This window comes from Schistocerca serialis, chromosome 2, assembly GCF_023864345.2.
Source record: "Schistocerca serialis cubense isolate TAMUIC-IGC-003099 chromosome 2, iqSchSeri2.2, whole genome shotgun sequence".
NCBI classification, from domain to species: domain Eukaryota; kingdom Metazoa; phylum Arthropoda; class Insecta; order Orthoptera; family Acrididae; genus Schistocerca; species Schistocerca serialis.
This window is the reverse complement of record NC_064639.1, coordinates 983061353-983083984: the sequence shown is the minus strand read 5'-3', so window position 1 is coordinate 983083984 and position 22632 is coordinate 983061353. Positions and strand designations below refer to the sequence as shown.

The 22632-nt window shown below is 43.1% G+C and overlaps 1 protein-coding gene across 1 annotated transcript in view; it reads left to right on the top strand.

The window, feature by feature from the left end:
• Positions 1-22632, top strand: part of LOC126456574 (voltage-dependent T-type calcium channel subunit alpha-1G) — a 795987-nt gene that overhangs the window by 653451 nt on the left and 119904 nt on the right. The window contains exons 23-26 of the mRNA XM_050092321.1: positions 4995-5196; positions 15559-15631; positions 16677-16701; positions 16786-16944. Coding sequence (XP_049948278.1) covers positions 4995-5196; positions 15559-15631; positions 16677-16701; positions 16786-16944 — 459 coding nt within the window. The remainder of the gene's footprint in view (positions 1-4994; positions 5197-15558; positions 15632-16676; positions 16702-16785; positions 16945-22632) is intronic.

The window sequence follows — 22632 nt, the reverse complement described above, 5'->3', positions numbered from 1 at the left end:
CATTCTGCTCTCTCACGATGTGTAATGACTACTGAGGTCGCTGACATGGAGTACCTGGCAGTAGGTGGCAGCAAAATGCACCTAATATGAAAAACGTGTGGTTTCGGGGGTGTCAGGATGCTTTTGATCACATAGTGTATATGTTTGTAACTTGCTCATCTAAGGTGCGTGGGTGGCACCGAGGGTGTTTCCGAACTGCAGGGTCCTACAGGGGCCCCATTGCCGTTTAATTCAGGCATATTTTAATGTTACATCCCCCCCCCCCCCTCGATGATCACGTCATGGGAGGGTGCGAAGAAGGAGGGATGAAGTAGCAAAAGCACTCTTTGCTGTTTAGGATCAAGTTCAGGTTTCATCGAATAGTTTTTAACAGTCCCTAGTGATTCCCAGCTGTCTGGAAGAGCAAAAGCTGCGGTCGCGGTAGACTCCACAGCGGTGAGATCACGTTCAATAAGGTTGCAGCCTCACTATGTCCTTAGGTTATAGCTGGAACGTCCAAGGGATGTCAGCAGTGTCGAAAGTTGTCGTTCTCGACCGCGAAATGTGTGGGAATGAACTCCCCAAGCGAGGAGATAGTTTCATTGACGCCCTTTATGCCAAAACCTGAGACGTTTTCACCTCGAATCTGAGCGGCAGTGTGTCTGAAATACTTTCCTCGGCCACCCACAAGAAACACGCGTAATTTCAACGCTGGTCGTCGCGATTCTGACCTCCAACGCTGAAGAGTTAAAAAAAAAAAGAAAAAAAAGGGGGTGCAATGTGGGAAACAATGGCTGATGGCCTTCCCATGGAGCGAAACGTGTATAGGCACAATTGTGGTGAAACTTGGTGCCAATGTGACATTATTAACCTACCTTGCAGTTCACATTGACCTCTGAGCTGTGTCCTCTTTCTTCGCACGTGTCAACACCTTGCTGTTTGAAGCTTCGCCGAGCCCGAGAGTAACGTTGCAGGGAGCCAACGCCTTTACACCATCACAAAAGAAAGTTGTAGGCATCTTTGAGCCAAAGTTCAAACTTATACGTCGGAATTGGAGATAATTTCGGGGTTTCGAAGAAGTGACCCTTTAATTTTGTTGTCGGCCGGTGTGACCGAGCGGTTCTAGGCGCTTCAGTCTGGAACCGCGCGACCGGTACGGTCGCAGGTTCGAATCCTGCCTCGGGCATGGGTGTGTGTGATGTCCTTAGGTTAGTTAGGTTTAAGTCGTACTAAGTTCTAGGGGACTGATGACCTCAGAAGTTAAGTCCCATAGTGCTCAGTGCCATTTGAACCATTTTCAATTTGTTAGGAAAACACGAAAGGGGTGAGGTAAAACTTGATAGCTCAAAGTAGCAGCCTATGTGACTTCTCCTGTTTAGAAATGGATGGGGTGTTATCGTGGAACAAAACTACTGTCTAGGAGAGCTTCCCGTGACGCTTCGACTTGATAGCCTCCCGTAACCTCGTCAAGAGATTCCGGTAGTATCCTCCAGTGACAGTTTGCCTCTTACGAGCCTAATCAGGTAACAGAACACCATGACACCTCCCCCCCAAAAAAATCAGCAACAAAAATAATGGTTCAAATGGCTCTGAGCACTATGGGACTTAGAACTACTTAAACCTAACTAACCTAATGACATCACACACTCCATGCCCGAGGCAGGATTCGAACCTGCGACCGTAGCGGTCGCGCGGTTCCAGACTGAAGCACCTAGAACCGCTCGGCCACACCGGCCGGGAATGAGCAACACCTCGTCTCTACTAGAAGTAGTGAATCCGTATGTTTCCATTGTTTGGTTTGCTCCTTTGCCTACGGATCACTGTGACACAATCACCACTCGTCCATGACGGTTATACAACCAAAGACACTGCTGCGACATTTCTGCTGCTACCTCGGTTCGGCGGATTTTTTTTTTTTTTTTCAGTGGGTGTGAGAGTCGCGGAACACGGTGAGTCCCGGCGACTTTTCTCATGTTCCAATTGTACTGCAAGATGTAGAAAACTTGGCCACGACTGATTTTCATTTTTACCACTATCGCTTCGAAAGTGATACGCCGGCCTTAAAGCAGAAGGGCCTCCATTTATCTTGCTTTTTTCGAATCTTCACTGCGAGTTGACCTGCCACTTCGTTTTTACAGTTGAGATTCGTTTGACCACAGTTGCAGCGACTGCACCCCTTAACCAATGTGTCTCTTGATGACGCTTTGGTGACCTTCCACACCTCTGCATGGGTTCTTCAGTACTTTTCCCTTTCAAATCAGAAAACGTATTGCCAGTTTGTTTTGGATCCTCTGGTGGAGTGCTACGGTACCGCGGCGCGGGTATTTCATTGTGTACCATGACTGCAGACAAAAGTTAATTATGTAACCCTATTATTGAGATGATAATTTAACTTTATGACTACCTGTCGAAGGACGAATACTAATATGGAAACTTCGTAAATACAGAATCAACCACATCATCGAGAGAATGCAATACGGGGCTAAAAACTGGCATGTCAAATACACCAATAATCGAGGGCGTTGCTGAAAAGTAATGCCTCCCAATTTTTATTTTGTACTGAATATCAGTTGAGGTTTTACATGCCATGCATGTTATTCGGTCGACTTTCCCGCTTCGCTGACATAAGTTTAAACCCTCTGCCGCTAGAAGGACCCGAATTGTAGCGTGTAGTTAGAGAGCCCATACACAGAGGGGGAGCGACCGTTGGTGATTGGCTGATCAGCTGCGACGCCATTTTGGCCCATATGTTCCTCTCAATTCGTATATTCACAGTGCTTGCTGGAGTTGGAAAACTGTTCCAGTCTATAGCGCACAAAAGGGAAAAAAGTACGATTCCAGAATTTGTGGGCACCATTATGTACAAAATATTTCAAACATTTCACCTGTGTGTCTCAAAGTCGCATGTAGCTCGTAAGAACAATTGAAGATTATAAACTATTCTGTTGGCAGTTCGTTTCTCGATGTTACCAAATTAGTTTTTTTTTTTTTGGAATTGCTTATTTTATCGAACTGAAATGTCGATTAACAAATTCTGAACCATAAATCGTAATCTTTTTATGTTTAATTGCTAATCGCCTGAAAATGCAAGTATCTGTTATAACACATGTTTCGTTTTCGAAAATCAGCTACTGTGAAATTGTTTTGCCATGCTTCCGTTCTTTAGTGTTTCTAAGCATCATTACAGAAGTATGTGTGCTGGATTTTCCCAGTATGAGACAGTTTGTAGATTCACAATATCTCACCTAAAATATATTATCTCGGAAGGAAAAAACTACATAAAGTTTAGAGACTATCAAGTAATATAAATGAAATACTTTTTTTCCTGGTCGATTCCCATTTTTTGCGGAACATCGTAATAAATGGCTAATATGCTGCATCATGATACACTTTAATTTACGTCGTATTAAATGCATAGCAGTCATACATTATATTACAAGCTGGAATTTCTGCTATAATGTGAGTGTCTTGTGATAGTTAACAGTCGACAGTGTTTATTATCTATGGTCTAATGAGCAGTGGCCACTTCCTCTCCCCGTATACGAGTATAGGCTCCCTAGCGTGTCACATGTCGGTGTGTAATGAACTATATCGGTGCGTGAGAAACAGCGTGCTCTAATCAAGTTTCGAATTCGAAGAGTTCGTCCACACATGGAGAACTCTCACCTTCGCCATGACAATACAACATTACGTACGAGCGCTATGACATCTGTAACAATCCGACGCTTTGGATTCACAGTCATCGACCATACTCCATACAGTTCCCACATGGACCCATCCGATTTTCATCTGTTTCCAAAACTTAAATAACACCTTCGAAGCCTTCACTTCGATAGTGATGTAGCGGTGGAAGCAGAGGTGAGGCTGTGGCTCTGCCAACGAAGTCGAACATTCTGCAGTGACTGTAGCAACAATCTGACCCTTCGCTAGGAGAAATGTGTTAGTCACTACGGTTAGTATGCAGAGAAATAAATATGAATACATGAAGAATAATGATGTAGAATGTTACTAAAGTTTGTTCCATTTAAAAAGCTTTAAGAGTTTTCATATAAAAAATTCGGAGTCATTCATTTTGAGCACATCCCTGCAGAAGTCATTTACAATACTATGTCGCATACATCACATTTAGTAACCGTCAAAAATTATATTAGTTCACAACAAGCCTTTTTTTCTTCCTCTAGTATTTTTCGGAACCTCCATCATTTATTATTATTATCATCATTATTATTATTACAATAAGCTAATTCGTAACCAAGACTGCACTGAGAAGTAAGAAATACCAATAATCTAAAATACATATCATTGGAAACTGCTATAATTACTGTATCTGCAATACATGATGCGTGTCACTGATAACTTGCACATTTCTCGCCGGAAACTAATAACTTATTTACAAAATTGCGCTTTAAATACACTGTATTTCGTACCCTCGCTTTCAGTTACTTTCGGGAAATAATCGTACAACTTTTCTCTGTTTCTTTCATTCACTTACATTTTCCGTCCTGACGATGCTCCTATTTTCTGGAGGGTCAAAATACTGGCATGCTCACACAAATTTTGTCATAAATAGTTTAATAACAGATCAACGCATTTCACTGCCTCGGTGTGCACGGTAAAACATGAGCTACATGCATAATAACGTATTCTAAACGAAACTATTGGTTCTAATTACAAGAAAAGGCTTCAGGCTTCGTTTTTTTGAAAAACCACCGAACTAGCCGGATAATCGGGAGCGTGCTTTATATCAAACGTTTCATGCTCCCCAATTTGTAGTAGGTGTAATAGTGATAACGATTGCAGCATTGGCGAAAACAACTAGTAGAGCTTTAGCATAATGAAGAGTGTCGTGAAACTACGTTGCCTGATATCTGATGGGGAACTCCACGCTTCTGCTGATCTGACAGTAATGTGAATTCTACGCACTGGAGTCAGCTGGCCTCGCTTGCTTTTTTGCGCCTCGCTACTCTGTTCGCAGGCTGTCGTAACAGCAGTCGTGATGTATTTTTTTGCCGCAGTGACAGGACGAGCCATCGGAGCTGCAGCCAGTGCGGGGAGCACGCACACGCTCACTGCAACGGCGGGCTGGTGGGCAGCATCCGCAACGACACGGGTAGCGGGGGCGGCGGGGGCGGCGGCGGGGGCGGCAACGGCGCGAGCCGCCAGCTCAGCCCGCAGGGCTCGCTGCGGGGACACGCCTCCTACTGCCCGCTGCCGCAGGTACAGTATCGAACGCAGGGTATCGATACTCTGCTCATTAGCCGTATGGAAAGGAAAGTATCGATACCATATTGAATCCACCTTTGATAAAAAAAAAAAAATGAGCCGCAGCTCAGCCCGCAGGGCTCCCTGCGGGGTCGCGCCTCCTTCTTCCCGCTGCCGGAGATACAGTATCGATACTTTACTCACGATCGGCATCAATAGAAGAGTATCGATACGTCGTGATGTCGAAGTTATCTTCGATAAATACAACAATTTGTTTTTATTTACACCCTTCTTACATCCCTGTTGTCATACTTATATTACTAAAACGTTATCCCCGAACACGGAACCAGTTGCAGCGTTAAGGCAACAAAATTTCGATTGTCAGTATTACGCCCAATTACGAGGGCTGATCAACAAAGACTGAGACCGATTTTTTTCACTGATGTTTGTTCTGCATTTCATTGTTAACATGATATTTTTCAAAGTACTCCACTCCTACTTGAATGCACTTCTTATAGCGCCTCTGGCAGTCCACAAACAAAAGAGGCAGACCATTCTTTGTCAGGTCCTTGAAAATCGCCTCACATTTCTTAAGCACTGACTCAGAGTTCTCAAGCTGAAGGTGTCCCGAAGCTTTGCCTTTAGTTATGGGAATTAAAAAAAATCACATGGTGCAAGATCGTGGTTACAAGGGCGGATGCGGTACACGGGTAATGTTGGATTGAGCCAGAAACTGCATGACTTGATTTGCGACATGAGGCCGTGCATTGTCATGATGAAGACGCCACTCTGTGAAAGTTCTAGTTCTTTCCTTGGAATACGTGTCCTCAGTCTAGCCAATACTGACATGTACTATGCAAATCTAACGGTAATGCGAGAGGGAACTGCATTCTGGTAAATCTTTGCATAATAGTGATAAAATGTGATGACGATCACTTTCACTGCATATGGAAAAACTTTCGCCTTTTTTGGTGCTGGAGAATCTGGCGATTTCGCGCTATTCTGGTTCGTTTTTCTCCAGGATCATAATGATGTCGCCATATTTCACCACCGGTAATAATCGATTTCAGAAACGCATACCATCCATCAGCAAAGAGACGCAGCCCCTCTCGGCTTGTCTTTATTCGCACACGCTTTCGTTCGGGAGTCAACAGACGTGGCACTCAACGGACACAAAAACGGGTCATATGAGATGATCGTGGAAGGTTGGGTGGTTGATTTGGGGGACATCGGTCGCATCGGATTAGGGAAGAATGGGAAAGGAAATCGGCCGTGCCCTTTCAAAGGAATCATCCCGGCATTTGCCTGAAGTGATTTAGGGAAATCACGAAAAAACTAAACGAGGATGGCCGGATGCGGGTTTGAACCGTCTCCCTCCCGAATGCGAGTCCTGTGTGCTAACCACTGAGCCACCTCACTTGGTGATCATGCATGATCGGCATGATCCTTAAGACACTGTCATATGAAATTCTCAACACTTGACTGATGTTGCGCAGTGTTATCAGCTAATCCTCATGGACAATCACAGCAGCTGCGTTAATGCTGACTTCAGTCACAGCAGAAGCCGAAACACCATTGCTTAACACAAAGAGGTCGCCGTTCTTTGAATTCCTTGAACCACCTAAACAAGATAGCTATGAGATAGTGCATCTTCATCGTACACTTGCTGTAGCTTTTCATAAGTTTCAGTGACGGCACGGCTTAAACGAACACAGAATTTTATTGCGCCGTACTGCTCCTCTTAAATCACTTCACTGTTTGGTATGCGAAATGCAAAGAACATCTGCGAAATAGAGCTTACTTCCAACCTACCCACGCAAGAGTACTGCTAACTACGAACATTATACATGCAAACTCGCTTTTTTCAAAATTCATGGTACAAGTAGGAAACTAGCACAGAAGCAACAGGAAAAAATCAGTCTCAGTCTTTTTTATCAGCCCTCGTACCACTAAATTTAAAAATCTAAAATGCTGTCATGGTTCAAATGGCTCTGAGCACTATGGGACTCAACTGCTGTGGTCATAAGTCCCCTAGAACTTAGAACTACTTAAACCTAACTAACCTAAGGACATCACACACATCCATGCCCGAGGAAGGATTCGAACCTGCGACCGTCGCGGTCGTGCGGTTCCAGACTGTAGCGCCTTTAACCGCTCGGCCACTTCGGCCGGCCAAAATGCTGTCATAATCTATTCATTAAGAGGTATATCTTATGTTAAAATTTTAACACAGTAAGGCAAGCATTACAGTGTGTTTGTCTAGAGGCAGCGTAACTGACGGCGCACAAATACACAGACTTCATTCCTCCAGTATTTTAGAATGAGAACACTTAGCGGCTTCCAACAAACCTTATACATAATTTGAAACTTTTACGGACGTTTCCTTGCTGACATCGCCCGTAAAATGACAAAAGGAAAAAAAAGTTCATCGCTTACACATTTTCACCAGCAAGCATGACGTTTTAATTTGTTACTTCTTAACTGCTAACTCGATTCGATTTTGTAGACAGTAACTACATACATCATGCAATGTATCTCCAAAATTATATCAAAGTGACGCTCGTATTTCAGGAGACACGACGTCATAAACATTGAGATGCTTGAAAAACTATCTTTTGCTTAAAATGGAGCATAAATTACTCAGTTTATATTCACACAGTGTTGTGTGTGTCCATGTCGAAGTTCAGTGAATGTAGAAGGATACAAGACAACTTAGACAAAATTTATATTTGGTAGAATTAATGGCAACTAGCACCAATGTAGAAAAATGTAACTTCCTGACGGATGAAAACTGTGTGCCGGACCGAGACTCGAACTTGGGACCTTTGCCTTTCGCGGGCAAGTGCTCTACCAACTGAGCTACCCAAGCACGACTCACGACCCGTCCTCATAGCTTCAAATCTGCCAGTACCTCGTCTCCTACCTTCCAAATTGAAGCTGTGAGGACGGGTCGTGAGTGGTGCTTGGTTAGCTCAGTTAGTAGAGCACTTGCCCGCGAAAGGCAAAGGTCCCAAGTTCGAGTCTCGGTCCGGCACACAGTTTTAATCTGTCAGGAAGTTTCATATCAGCGCACATTCCGCTACAGAGTGAAAATCTCATTCTAGAAAAATGTAAGTTAATGCAGCTAAGTAGGGATAAAGAACCGTAATGTTCGGATACAGTATTAGTAGTGTCCTGCTTGATGCAGTCGTCTCGTTCAAATGTCTGTGGGATAACGTTGCAAAGGAATATGAAATGGAACGAGCATGTCAGGATTGTGGTAGAGAAGACGAATGGTCGACCACGGTTTATTGGGGAAATTTTGGGAAAGTGTGGTTCATCTGTAAAGGATACCGCATATAGGACGCTAGTGCGGCGTGTTCTTGAGTACTGCTCGAGTGTTTAGGATCCATATGAGGTCGGGTTAAAAGAAGACATCGAAGCAGTTCAGAGACTGGCTGCTAGGTTTATTGCCGGTAGGTTCGAACAACACGCGAGTATGACGGAGACGCTTCGAAAACTCAAATGGGAATCCCTGGAGGGAAAGTGATGGTCTTTTAGACGAAAACTATTGACAAAATTTAGAGAACCGGCATTTGAAGCTGACTGCAGCATGATTCTAATGCCGCCAACAAATATTACGCTTAAGAATCACGAAGATAAGGTATGAAAAATTAGGGCTCATGTGGAGGCGTATAGATAGTCGCTTTTCTCTCGCTCCATTTCAGACTGGAACAGGAAACCACCGTACGGCGGCTTGCGTAGTATGTATGTAGATGTAAATATAGGGAACTATAGTATTTAGCAACTTCCAGCAAACTTTTATGTATAACTTCAAATCTTTCCTAAGCTGCTTCTCGCTTACATTGTTAAAGTGAAATCTTTAACGCATTAACTCATTTGCAAAGTAATCAGACGTCTGAAGTTGTTTTATCTGTGGGAGTTCGATTCTTGATTGGATATTTATGCTAAGAAATTCGTGCCGGATCGGGGCTCGAACCCGCATTCCCCGCTTATCGTGAGCGGTCGCCTTAAGTACTCGGCTATCCGTGCATCCTTCCAGGACTGATCCAGTCATCCATGTATTGTAGAGTCCACAGCAACATTCCTCGCAACTTACCTAGATTCCCAAAACAGGGTTAATGGGGCAGTTGCGTTCAACGTAATCTTTATCTTCAGAATTCTGTACGCCACAGCTCTTATATATTTGAAAAACGTCATATTACCGGCCTGAGCTGCTCGTAAAATACTTTATTTATATCTACATCTACATCCATACTCCGCAAGCCACCTGACGGCGTGTGGCGGAGGGTACCTTGAGTACCTCTATCGGTTCTCCCTTCTATTCCAGTCTCGTATTGTTTGTGGAAAGAAGGATTGTCGGTATGCCTCTGTGTGGGCTCTAATCTCTCTGATTTTATCCTCTTGGTCTCTTCGCGAGATATACGTAGGAGGGAGCAATATACTGCTTGACTCCTCGGTGAAGGTATGTTCTCGAAACTTCAACAAAAGCCCGTTCCGAGATACTGAGCGTCTCTCCTGCTGAGTCTTCCACTGGAGTTTATCTATCATCTCCGTAACGCTTCCGCGATTACTAAATGATCCTGTAACGAAGCGCGCTGCTCTCCGTTGGATCTTCTCTATCTCTTCTATCAACCCTATCTGGTACGGATCCCACACTGCTGAGCAGTATTCAAGCAGTGGGCGAACAAGCGTAGTGTAACCTACTTCCTTTGTTTTCGGATTGCATTTCCTTAGGATTCTTCCAATGAATCTCAGTCTGGCATCTGCTTTACCGACGATCAACTTTATATGATCATTCCATTTTAAATCACTCCTAATGCGTACTCCCAGATAATTTATGGAATTAACTGCTTCCAGTTGCTGACCTGCTATATTGTAGCTAAATGAAAAGGGATCTTTGTTTCTATGTATTCGCAGTACATTACACTTGTCTACATTGAGATTCAATTGCCATTCCCTGCACCATGCTTCAATTCGCTGCAGATCCTCCTGCATTTCAGTACAATGTTCCGTTGTTACAACCTCTCGATATACCACAGCATCATCCGCAAAAAGCCTCAGTGAACTTCCGATATCATCCACAAGGTCATTTATGTATATTGTGAATAGCAACGGTCCTACGACACTCCCCTGCGGCACACCTGAAATCACTCTTACTTCGGAAGACTTCTCTCCATTGAGAATGACATGCTGCGTTCTGTTATCTAGGAACTCTTCAATCCAATCACACAATTGGTCTGATAGTCCATATGCCCTTACTTTGTTCATTAAACGACTGTGGGGAACTGTATCGAACGCCTTGCGGAAGTCAAGAAACACGGCATCTACCTGGGAACCCGTGTCTATGGCCCTCGAGTCTCGTGGACGAATAGCGCGAGCTGGGTTTCACACGATCGTCTTTTTCGAAACCCATGCTGATTCCTACGGAGTAGATTTCTAGTCTTCAGAAAAGTCATTATACTCGAACATAATACGTGTTCCAAAATTCTACAACTAATAGACGTTAGAGATATAGGTCTATAGTTCTGCACCAGTTTCAGTCGTCTGACCATCATCAAGTTCCCATATGCCAAATAAAATAGTACATAAGTAACATTAATGGTTTAAGCTGTTCCGAATGTGTTAACTGATATAAATATCAACACCAACGAATGCCTAACGGAATATCACTTACATAAAAGTGTACACAGCGTCATGTTAGGCGAAGTATAAAATAAACTCCATGAGCATGAAATTGCAGGGCGAGCTGGAATCCCATAACAACTCACCAGTGGTGCAAATGCCCACAACAGGAAAGCAAGGTGCCGAAGTCTTTAAAACCTGGATTATCGAGCAATAGAAGAAGAACGTCATTTGGTCGGATGAGTCTTGTAGCAAGGGCTCCGACGGACTCACGAAGTTACTTCTATATCTGTGCATACATGAGACATAACATGCTGCGTCCTCCTTGACACGAAATCAGTGGCAAAATTCGCTTCATACCCCATACGATCGTACTGTCCATAATAAGCGTAGCTGTGTTACTGGGTCACATGCATCTCGGCACCTAAGTAAGAGACGCGTTAAACGTTAAAGAACTTTTGTATGAAATTCTTTAATAGTTTAGATCGCAATATTTTAACAAGCATTGATTATTAGTTTTCTGAGCAATCAGCCGTCTTCAGATCTGAACAGTAAAGAAAACTGCACGTAAAGGGGAAACAGTGTAAAGGACGCTAATGAATTGAACAGGAAGTAAGTGAAGGCAAATACATACAAGTGATAAAAAGAGTGTAGTGTCTTATCACAAAAATGGATGCTTGTGCACAAAAGTGACCACAGGAAAAGTTTTGCATGTTACAAATCGATGAAGCTGTATGTGAGCAATACTCAGAAAATGTAAATAATCCGAGTAATATAAAACGTGACATAATGCACCACTACACGAGTGTAAGTTTATGAAGATAAACTTTCCTTCTTCAAACGCGTAAGGACGTCCTACACGGCTCGGGTTCGATTCCTGGGCAGGCCGGAGATTTTTTTTTTTCTCGGGGACTAGGTGTTGGGTTGTCTCACGTTAGTACCGTCATAACTGACTTGCCACTACTGGGATGGTTGTATGGACATGTCCCGAAAGCCAATAAATTAAAAAAAGTCATACACATTGTACAGCAACATTGTAGCACCTCAGTAGCAACATGGGTCATATACCCAATACGGAGCCGTAAAAAAAGGTGCAGCTGTGACGTAGTTATCAGGCAACAATAGTGATGTGATGTGTGCCCAATTCGGAGCAGCGAGCGGACCGACTGATATTACGCGCTCGGCCTCACCCCAACTACATGCCTATAGGTGCCACTGTCGTAAACACACTTAAATAAAGAATACATGTTTGTAACACAAACGGTGGCCTCTTTCACGCACAACAAGCAAGTGTTATATTGGTGACACTGTGTCTGAGTCCAGTCTTAAGATTAGACATTACACTCATTTTATTAGTTGGTATGTATTTGCCTTCATTTACCTCTCGGTAAATTTGTCAGCGTCCTTTACACTGTTTCTCCTTTACGTGCAATTTTCCGTAATAATTCAGATCTGAATATGGCTGATTGCTCACCCGAAAGTTGTAATCAATGATTGTTAAAATATTGGAATCTGGATTGTTAAAGGATGTTATATAAAAGCTAGCTGAGTACCCGGGGTTGCCCAAGTATGTATTCATTTGCATCTTCTATTAGTTCATCTTCCCTCTCTCTCTGTCCCCCATCTCATCCTTTACCCCCTCTCTCTCCATCTCCTCATCTCCCCTCCCTCTGCCCTTCTCCTCTTCACTCCACTCTTTGTCCATCTCTGCCCCTTTCTCTGTCTATTTCCTCTTCCTTCCTCCCTCTGTTCATCTCCTTCTCCCCCCTCTCTCTGCCTATCTCTTCCTCCCCCTGACTCTGTCCATCCCTTCCTCCTCCTCTGTCCGTTCATCTTCACCTCTCCCCTCTCTCTGTCCATTGCCCCCTCTCTCTGTCCATCCCCCCTCCCCCTGTCTGTATGCATAGCCTCCTTCCCCTCCGTTGTCCGGCCATCTCCTCCTCCTCCTTTCTCCTCTACGTCATCACACTAACCCCAATAGGAACCCGGTGGTTCTTACTCCCACAGTACTTCTTTCCAGATCGTAACTAATATGTGCACCAAATTTGGTTGCAATCGTTCCAGAGGTGTAGGGTGTGCTTTTTACCCGTGGCTTTGCCCGCGTACGCATATGTCAGATATATTTCACATATATGTACACATGTTTCACCCGTGTCTCAATTGAATTTCGCTCTGCAGTTTCAGTCTCACGCAGTTTAATGTTTATGACACAATATCTCCTGAACTATGTACTGTAGAATGATATCATTTTACGCACATCCAGTGGTATATGTGGCTTCCGTCTGTGAAATGTGTTGAGTACAGTTAGTAGTAACGAAGTAATAAATTAAAACGACATGCATGATGCGGCAGTTTTCCAAGCATCGCAGTGCTTATGGCGTTTGAACTGTGTGTAGTAATACGACATATTTTGTAGGTACATTCAGCGACATACATGGATACTGTCTGCGAAAAGTGTTGCGAATAGAGTAAGTAACAACGAAGTAGTAAATATAAACGTCTTGTTTGACGCGGTGGTTTTTCATGAATGTCAGCGTTTTTTGACGCCATATCTCGTGAACTATGTGTCGTACAATGATAAAATTTTGCTGGTTCGTTCTATGACATTCGTGAATAGTACAGTTATGAACATGGCTGTTATTCAGCAACCGTATGCTAATTTCAATATAAGATCAAACATTGTCTGAAAAATGTGTCACGAATACAGTTAGTACAAAGGAGTAATAAATTAAAACTTAATCCTTTTTGTGGTAGTTTTAGTGCATGAACAACCAAAACATAGTACACAATAAACTATTTTTCCTTTCATCATCTTGTAGGACTTCTCAGCGAGAAAGAGTTCTTTAAAAGTTTCACATTATGTGTAAAGTTTGTTGTAAGTCTCTAAGTGCTCTCACTCTCAACTATTGGACAGCTGAGGTACGGGTATTCTCGGGTCGTGAGCTACATTGCTTTCCCTGTCCCCACCCCTTTGATAGGTGGTGATTCTTAACCAACAGCGATAATGTCCAGACAGTAAATTATATGTGTACCAAGTTCGGTTGAAATCGGTCCAGTGGTTTAGGATGAGATGTGGAACATACATACATAGGTACATACATACACTACTGGCCATTAAAATTGCTACACCACGAAGATGACGTGCTACAGACGCGAAATTTAACCGAGAGGAAAAAGATGCTGTGATATGCAAATGATTAGCTTTTAAGACCATTCACACAAGGTTGGCGCCGGTGGCGACACCTACAACGTGCTGACATGAGGAAAATTTCCAACCGCCTTCACATACACAAACAGCAGTTGAACGGCGTTGCCTGGTGAAACGTTGTTATGATGCCTCGTGTAAGGAGAAGAAATGCGTACCATCACATTTCCGTTTTTGATAAAGGTCGGATTGTAGCCTATCGCGATTGCGGTTTATCGTATCGCGACATTGCTGCTCGCGTTGGTCGAGATACAATGACTGTTAGCAGAATGTGGAAACGGTGGGTTCAGGAGGGTAATACGGAACGCCGTGCTGGATCCCAACGGCCTCGTATCACTCACTAACAGTGGAGATGGCAGGCATCTTATCCCCATGGCTGTAACGGATCGTGCAGCCACGTCTCGAACCCTGAGTCAACAGATGGGGACGTTTGCAAGACAACAACCATCTCCACGAACAGTTCGCCGACGTTTGCAGCAACATGGACTATCAGCTCGGAGACCATGGCTCCAGACAGGAGAGCCTGTGATGGTGTACTCAACGACGAACCTGGGTGCACGAATGGCAAAATGTCATTTTTTCGGATGAATCCAGGTTCTGTTTACAGAATCATGATGGTCCTATCTGTGTTTGGGGACATGGCGGTGAACGTACATTGGAAGCGTGTATTCGTCATCGCCATACTGGCGTATCACCCGGGGTGATGGTATGGGGTGCCAGTGGTTACACGCCTCGGTCACCTCTTGTTCGCATTGACGGCACTTTGAACAGTGGACGTTAAATTTCAGATGTGTTACGACCCGTGGGTCTACCCTTCATTCGATCCCTGCGAAACCCTACATTTCAGCAGGATAATGCACGACCGCATGTTACAGGTCCTGTACGGGCCTTTGTGGATACAGAAAATGTTCCACTGCTGCCCTGGCCAGCACATTCTCCAGATCTCTCACCAACTGAAAATGTCTGGTCAATGTTGGCCGAGTAACTGACTCGTCACAATATTCCAGTCACTACTCTTGATGAGCTGTGGTATCGTGTTGAAGCTGCAGGGGCAGCTGCACCTGTACACGCCATCCAAGCTCTGTTTGACTCAATGCCCAGGAGTATCAAGGCCGTTATTAAGGCCAGTGGTGGTTGTTCTGGGTACTGATTTCTCAGAATCTATGGACCCAAATTGCGTGAAAATGTAATCACATGTCACTTCTAGTATAATATATTTGTCCAATAAATACCCGTTTATCATCTGCATTTCTTCTTAGTGTAGCAATTTTAATGACCAGTAGTGTACGTACATCCATTTTTCTAATGTGTTAGGAGTCTTTTAAAGCTTAACATTTTCACAGATCGCTTGTCTGCACCCTGACCATGTCGGGACATAATGAAAATCGTATGCTCGTACCGGACCGCAGGTGTCGACGCCGGCTGGAGTGTCGAGGCACGGCTCGCTGGTGTCGTCGCCTGGGTCGGTGACGTCGTCGGCGGCGGCGGCTGCGGCGGTGGCGTCGGCAGCTGGTGCGGCGTCGTGCCACAAGCCGCTGTCCCCGCAGGCGTCGCTCGTCTCCTGCAGGGCCGACGACGAGCTGCCGCAGCCCAAGTGCGTCAACGCCCTCGTCGCCAGGGGTACGTCACCATCCGACATTATACACGTAGATCGTTTAAGTACACGGAAACCTAAATAAAAATAGTCAAGCACCCAGAATACTGTGAGACAGTATTAATTAAAGAAATTCAAACAAAATTAACGATTGATGATAAATATTCCCCTCAAAAATAAAAAATAAATTTCTTCTGATAAGCTACAGTACATGCTCGAAAAGCAAGCGATTAAGTCAACAAACAATTTTTATAAAATTATGTTTTCTTTTCACGCCATTTCAGCATTTACCAAAACAGAATTATCGGCAGAGAGTACAAACCAGCGGGAAGAGGGATACAAAGCTTCAACAACTTTAAATTACAAGTAATTGATAACCTATTTATAAAAAGATCTTTAATTTATCTCAATAATTAATGTTTTAAAACCAACTAAAAATCCATATTTAATGCCAGAAGTGTGAAAAATTCGCATTTAAATAAATAAACACACAAATTTTGGAAATAATTCATTTTTAAAAATATACTTTTTATTCGCCTCCACTTGAAATAAGATACATCATTTGTCTCCAAAAAAAGTTGACAACCCTAGTCATGGTTCATACACAACCGAAAAGGCTGAAAAGTATGCAACTCTAGTCACTGAAACCCGGAGACTGAGTGAAATTCATATAGCTGACATTGCCGGTTGTTTCATTCGACTGTCTCATTCGAGTGAAAACGCCGACTGAATGAAATAAAAGGCAGGCTGACCAATAGGTTCTTAAAGCCAGCCATTGCTCTATCACTATGAAGTGCAACGTGCAAACGCGGAAGTTTGAATAATCCTGTTGTGTTAAAGGTGCAAACAATCAAAACGAAACAATCTGTGACTTGGTGAATTGGTTTGGTAAAACATATTTAGATCATGATTTTACGAAGTAATGAAGGCAGGAAGAAGAAGAGGGTGGCCCTGCCACTTTTGCGACACTGTCCATCCTACATTGTTGTTTTCCCTCCGATTCAGCCAATACTGCTCGACCACCTGCGTACTTAACAGTGTACACAGATACGATCACCATTCGTGTTGCAGGGATGGCTGAGGGCTCGCCACTGCCGCGCGTCGGAGCTGCGGCCGTGCCGGACGACAGCGGCGGAGCCGGGGCCGGAAGCGGGGGCGGAAACGGCGGCGGGGGCGGCAGTCGGACGTCGCCCCACGGCTCGCTCAGCTCGGGCTCCGCCGAAGGCGCGACGCCCACACCGCCGGAGGCCATCAAGAAAATCTTCATGTTCTTCGAGCCCCGCGGCTGCCTGAAAGAGCGCGACGACTATTCGCTCTACATGTTCCCTCCGCGCAACAGGTAACGTGAATGCGCAGGCGCTGCTAGCCCACCCGTAACACGTTCCGAGTCGACAGAAGCGTCCGATCCAACGCGTCGGCTTTGACCCGTGACGTAAGGGTGTTGTGTGTGACGTCATGACGGCGCGGAGTTTGGTTTGAGTGTGGCTGTCTCCAGTTCCGTTTTATCTTACTTTATTTACTTTTCTGATCTGTTCATTCTATCTCGTGAGATTTTTTTTTTAATTTAAAAACACTTATTACTTATTTTAATTATCTGTTTCCTCGAATTTCTGTTTTAGTCTATTATATTTATCTTTGATCTGTTCGTTCTATCCCGTGAGATTTTTTTTTTTTAAAAGACAAAAAACACTAATCAGCTACTGAAGCATCTTTATCTTCTATGGGTTGCAGGGGTTACGACCCCTGGGGAGGTGGGTCGGTATTCATGCATGGCTGTCTTCACTTACACGTTGTAGCTACGCAAGGCGTCTAAATTTGTTTATATTTAGTTCGCCCCCCACCCAAAATACCCCATTTCCCGCGCTTGTCCCGTTAGTGTCATTAGGCTTCTTGTGGAAAGTGTGTGTGTTTGTTTTTGTTTCCGCCATATTTGTGACGTCATGGGTCAAAGCAGACGGGTGGGATCGGACGCTTCCGTATTTCCCACGTTCCGACTGAGTGAATCCTCCCTTCGAGTAAATAAAACTACTTGCGTAATCTCTAGCCTTCCCTCAGAAGGATATTGCGCTCCTCTTTGTCACAAAGTCCCTTCAGACATTCTTCGATACAGCCATCACTGTGTCTCGAGGCAGCGAAGCCCACGGCGCTCAAATTACCCACATTATTTTCGTCAACTGTTTGAGAATAAAAGCACTTCACACACGGTTCCAATACTTTCCCAAATTACTTTTCTCAAGCACCTCCTACGAAATTATGAATCGAAAAAAGCTTACCGCTTATAACATGTTCACTGTGTGAGGTAACGGGCGAGTTGTGGCTCCCTGAAAAGATTCTTAAGTTCAGAGTTTGGCGGCCACCGCTCGGGCCGTTTGGCAAGGCGCAGCTAGTTAGCAAGCGCGTGGTGCCTCACAACGGCCGGAGCATGTGATCAATCGAGTACGTGGCTGGGAATTCCTTGGTGACGCTGTGCGCCGGGAGAGATAGAAAGAAAGACTTGGACAGTGGAGCATTTTGCGCGTGACCGCGGAGGATAGAAATATTTCGGAGTGCCGACCTGTGCTCTTGTGTGATTTCCGTGGCTTCTGCAGTGAAGTCGCAGTACGCGTTCAGAAGTGAATATCTCGCGAGCTACGTTGTTGTTCATAACTAATTACGTGCAGTAGGAATCTATTGTTTCCCTGTTATTCAACTTATATTTTATTTCATTGCTGGACCATCGACACCAATAAGTGTTTTGCAGAAATATACCGCATTCTCAAAAGTACTTCTACTATCACAATTATCATTTAAAGTCGTTAAGATAGTACCTGCAAATTTTATTTAATTGCAATCTTTCATTTATAAATTTATATGTTGCATTCGTAATTCGCAATTGCCGAGTGATAGAAACCTTCGACCATTCGATTCATGTGTATATTCTTATCGTATACTGTAGACTCAATAGTATTTGGCCTGTAATGCGGGAACTACGTATCTCAGCCCCTAGACAACGAAGCCAGCCAAAACTTTTAATATTTCAAATCTGAGTCGGAGGGTGCGTAGTTTTTGGAAAGCCCGCAACTGTTTATGCAGGAAAACTGCCGCATGAGGCATGACGTTTTCGATTTATTACTTCTTTACTATTTTTTATGGTAACTCTATTCGCAACACACTTTGTAGTCAGTATCTACTTATTTCACTGTATGTACGTGAAAAATTATATCATTCACAACGTGCACTTCAGGAGATATAACATGATAAACTTTGAGATACGTGAAAAACTAGCCTTTGCTCAAAATGAAGAGTAAATTACTCAGGCTGCATTTACCCAGTGTTTCATAATGTGAGCACTTTGTCGACTTCCAACAAACTTTAACCATAATTGAAACCTTTCTTACACTTCTTCATCGCTTACATACTTAAAGTCAAGTATTTAACACATCAACTCATTTGTAAAGTAATCAAACGTTTGAATCTGTTTTATACATGCGATTTCGATTCTTTAAAGAATCGGCGGTTTACTGGTTTATAACTGCTTCCCGCATAACCAACTCTGGTTATGCGGATACAGACTCTTGACCTACGAACGGATCAGCGACAGGCAGTCTGTCAGAGATGTGACAGGGGATGGTAGACTATAAAACGTAACAGCTCAATATTCAGATGATTCCAAGAACTAATGTAGTTTATCTTTCACACGACACTAAAGCTGATTCAGGTTGCTTAATTGTTATATCATTAGGTAGGATCTATGTAGTAATTTCACCTTTTGAACACTGAAGTGCAATTTTCAATAACGTCATGTTAAAGTACTCGTCAAAATTATATCCATCTATTGCTATGCATCACCAATTCGTTCACTTACAATTAGAAACCTTCAATTACAGACAAACAAATAATGAAAGACACACCAAAAAATACTGTTTTTATAATGTGTGAAATCCGTAACAACGCTGATTAACGCACTGCCAGCTTACTATGCAAAGGCGAAGGTAGTATTATGGGCTACCACTTTATTTTTAAACCATAAATTCCAAAATTGTTACTGAAATTTGATGAAAACCTCAAAAAATAATCTTTATTATGTTATAATCTTTATTATGTTATAAAAAAGCCAATCACATATTTTTTAGTTTAAATCAAAATGACATATTGTGAAAAAATGGAAATGTGGTAGTAATATTGGCTACCCTATAAAAACAAAAAAGTCAATATTATTTCCTGTAAATTTTTGTGGAGTAATTAGAAAATAGCAAACCCTTTATACTAAGATATGTTTATCACAAGCTGTTCATTAAGGGTCGGCAGAAATCACAAATATAATGTTCTGTTTTGCAGTCAGCGCACTCGTTGTGCGCCCACGTCTCGCACATTAGGCACTGAATCCATAGCTCTCCTTTAGTGTCTTTGGAATATAACCCCTCATATAAAAGGCAGGTAGCATCTTCATCTCAAGGCCTTTCAGCACCAATACGCGGCTCTGGAACTGACTTCTCAGAGTCTATCGATCCCTCCCCTGAGCTCTAGCATGATGATTGGAGATTGATGATCAATTTTCGCTTCACTGATGGCGTTTTGCTTTTTATTCCTTGTTTCTTTCTTTTCTCAACACCTTTCCCACATTTCACGTTCTTCGTATTCTCTTTTATAGTATCACTTTCAATCTTCCTTTTTTTGTCCACTTCTTTTTCCTCCTTTATTTTCCTTTTTTTATCAGCTTCCTTTTCTTCATGCTTTTTTGAGCTTCTTCCAAATATAGCCTATTTTGTAAGGTAATCCTGTAATTACAGCTGCCTTTCCTGGCTTAGATACTTTCTTTGTTTTTTTTCTCATTTTTTGGAACTGGCAAAATGTCCTTGGGTGATATCTTAATGTTTCCTATTGAAAAGTGGGACGCACTGCTAGGGCCAGCTTCTGGTAGGTCTTTGGCACACGGTATGTGGTGGCCCTGGTCGCTGGTGTGAGCCTTGTGTGGACCAGTAGGGGCCTGGCATATATTCTGGGCGAGCCTTCTGTGTTATCAGGCTGGTTTTCTTTAGGCAGTAAACTTGGTTTTGTTTTAGAACGCTTCCTTCCTTTATGTGTCTGGAAGGTGTTAACTTCCAACTCTTCCATGTTTGAGGGCCCAAAGTCGACATCTGTCAAAACACTTCGATTTCACGGGAAAGTCCCCCACAAACTTCAAACCCATTCACAGCTATTTGACCACTCTGGCACCTTAGGTATGCTTTTCCAAACAGTTCACCTACCTCATAAGGACCAAGTGGTTTATCATTATGGAGCATTGATTGCCTAACATTCTCACTATAGTGAAACTTGAGAGTGGACATGAAGGACTTATCCAATGGTTGCACCCACCTTTTTGCAGTTTCTTCAGTTTTAGTCTAAAGTTCATAACCAATATATTGTGGTCAAAGTACACATCTGCCCCTGGCAATGTCTTAAAATTTCAAATCTGGTTCCTAAATCTCTGTATTATCATTATATAATCTATCTGAAACCTTCCAGTAATTCCATGCTTCTTCCATGTATACAACCTTCTTTCATGAGTCTTCAACCAAGTGTTAGCTATGATTAAGTTATGCTCTGTGCAAAATTCTACCAGACAGCTTCCTCTTTCATGCCTTACCCCCATTCCATATTCACATACTATGTTTCCTTCTCTCCCTTTTCCTACTATCGAATTCCAGTCACCCGTTGTTGTTGTGGTCTTCAGTCCTGAGACTGGTTTGATGCAGCTCTCCATGCTACTCTATCCTGTGCAAGCTTCTTCATCTCCCAGTACCTACTGCAACCTACATCCTTCTGAATCTGCTTAGTGTATTCATCTCTTGGTCTCCCTCTACGATTTTTACCCTCCACGCTGCCCTCCAATACTAAATTGGTGATCCCTTGATGCCTCAGAACATGTCCTACCAACCGATCCCGTCTTCTGGTCAAGTTGTGCCACAAACTTCTCTTCTCCCCAATCCTATTCAATACTTCCTCATTAGTTATGTGATCTACCCATCTAATCTTCAACATTCTTCTGTAGCATCACATTTCGAAAGCTTCTATTCTCTTCTTGTCCAAACTATTGATCGTCCATGTTTCACTTGCATACATGGCTACACTCCATTCAAATACTTTCAGAAACGACTTCCTTACACTTAAATCTATACTCGATGTTAACAAATTTCTCTTCTTCAGAAACGCTTTCCTTGCCATTGCCAGTCTACATTTTATATCCTCTCTACTTCGACCATCATCAGTTATTTTGCTCCCCAAATAGCAAAACTCCTTTACTACTTTAAGTGTCCCATTTCCTAACCTAATTCCCTCAGCATCACCCGACTTAATTCGACTACATTCCATTATCCTCGTTTTGCTTTTGTTGATGTTCATCTTATATCCTCCTTTCAAGACACTGTCCATTCCATTCAACTGCTCTTCCAAGTCCTTTGCTGTCTCTGACAGAATTACAATGTCATCGGCGAACCTCAACGATTTTATTTCTTCTCCATGGATTTTAATACCTACTCCGAATTTTTCTTTTGTTTCCTTTACTGCTTGCTCAATATACAGATTGAACAACATCGGGGAGAGGCTACAACCCTGTCTTACTCCCTTCCCAACCACTGCTTCCCTTTCATGTCCCTCGACTCTTATAACTGCCATCTGGTTTCTGTACAAATTGTAAATAGCCTTTCGCTCCCTGTATTTTACCCCTGCCACCTTTAGAATTTGAAAGAGAGTATTCCAGTCAACATTGTCAAAAGCTTTCTCTAAGTCTACAAATGCTAGAAACGTAGGTTTGCCTTTCCTTAATCTTTCTTCTAAGATAATTCGTAAGGTCAGTATTGCCTCACGTGTTCCAGTATTTCTACGGATTCCAAACTGATCTTCCCCGAGGTTGGCTTCTACTAGTTTTTCCATTCGTCTGTAAAGAATTCGTGTTAGTATTTTGCAGCTGTGACTTATTAAACTGATAGTTCGGTAATTTTCACATCTGTCAACACCTGCTTTCTTTGGGATTGGAATTATTATATTCTTCTTGAAGTCTGAGGGT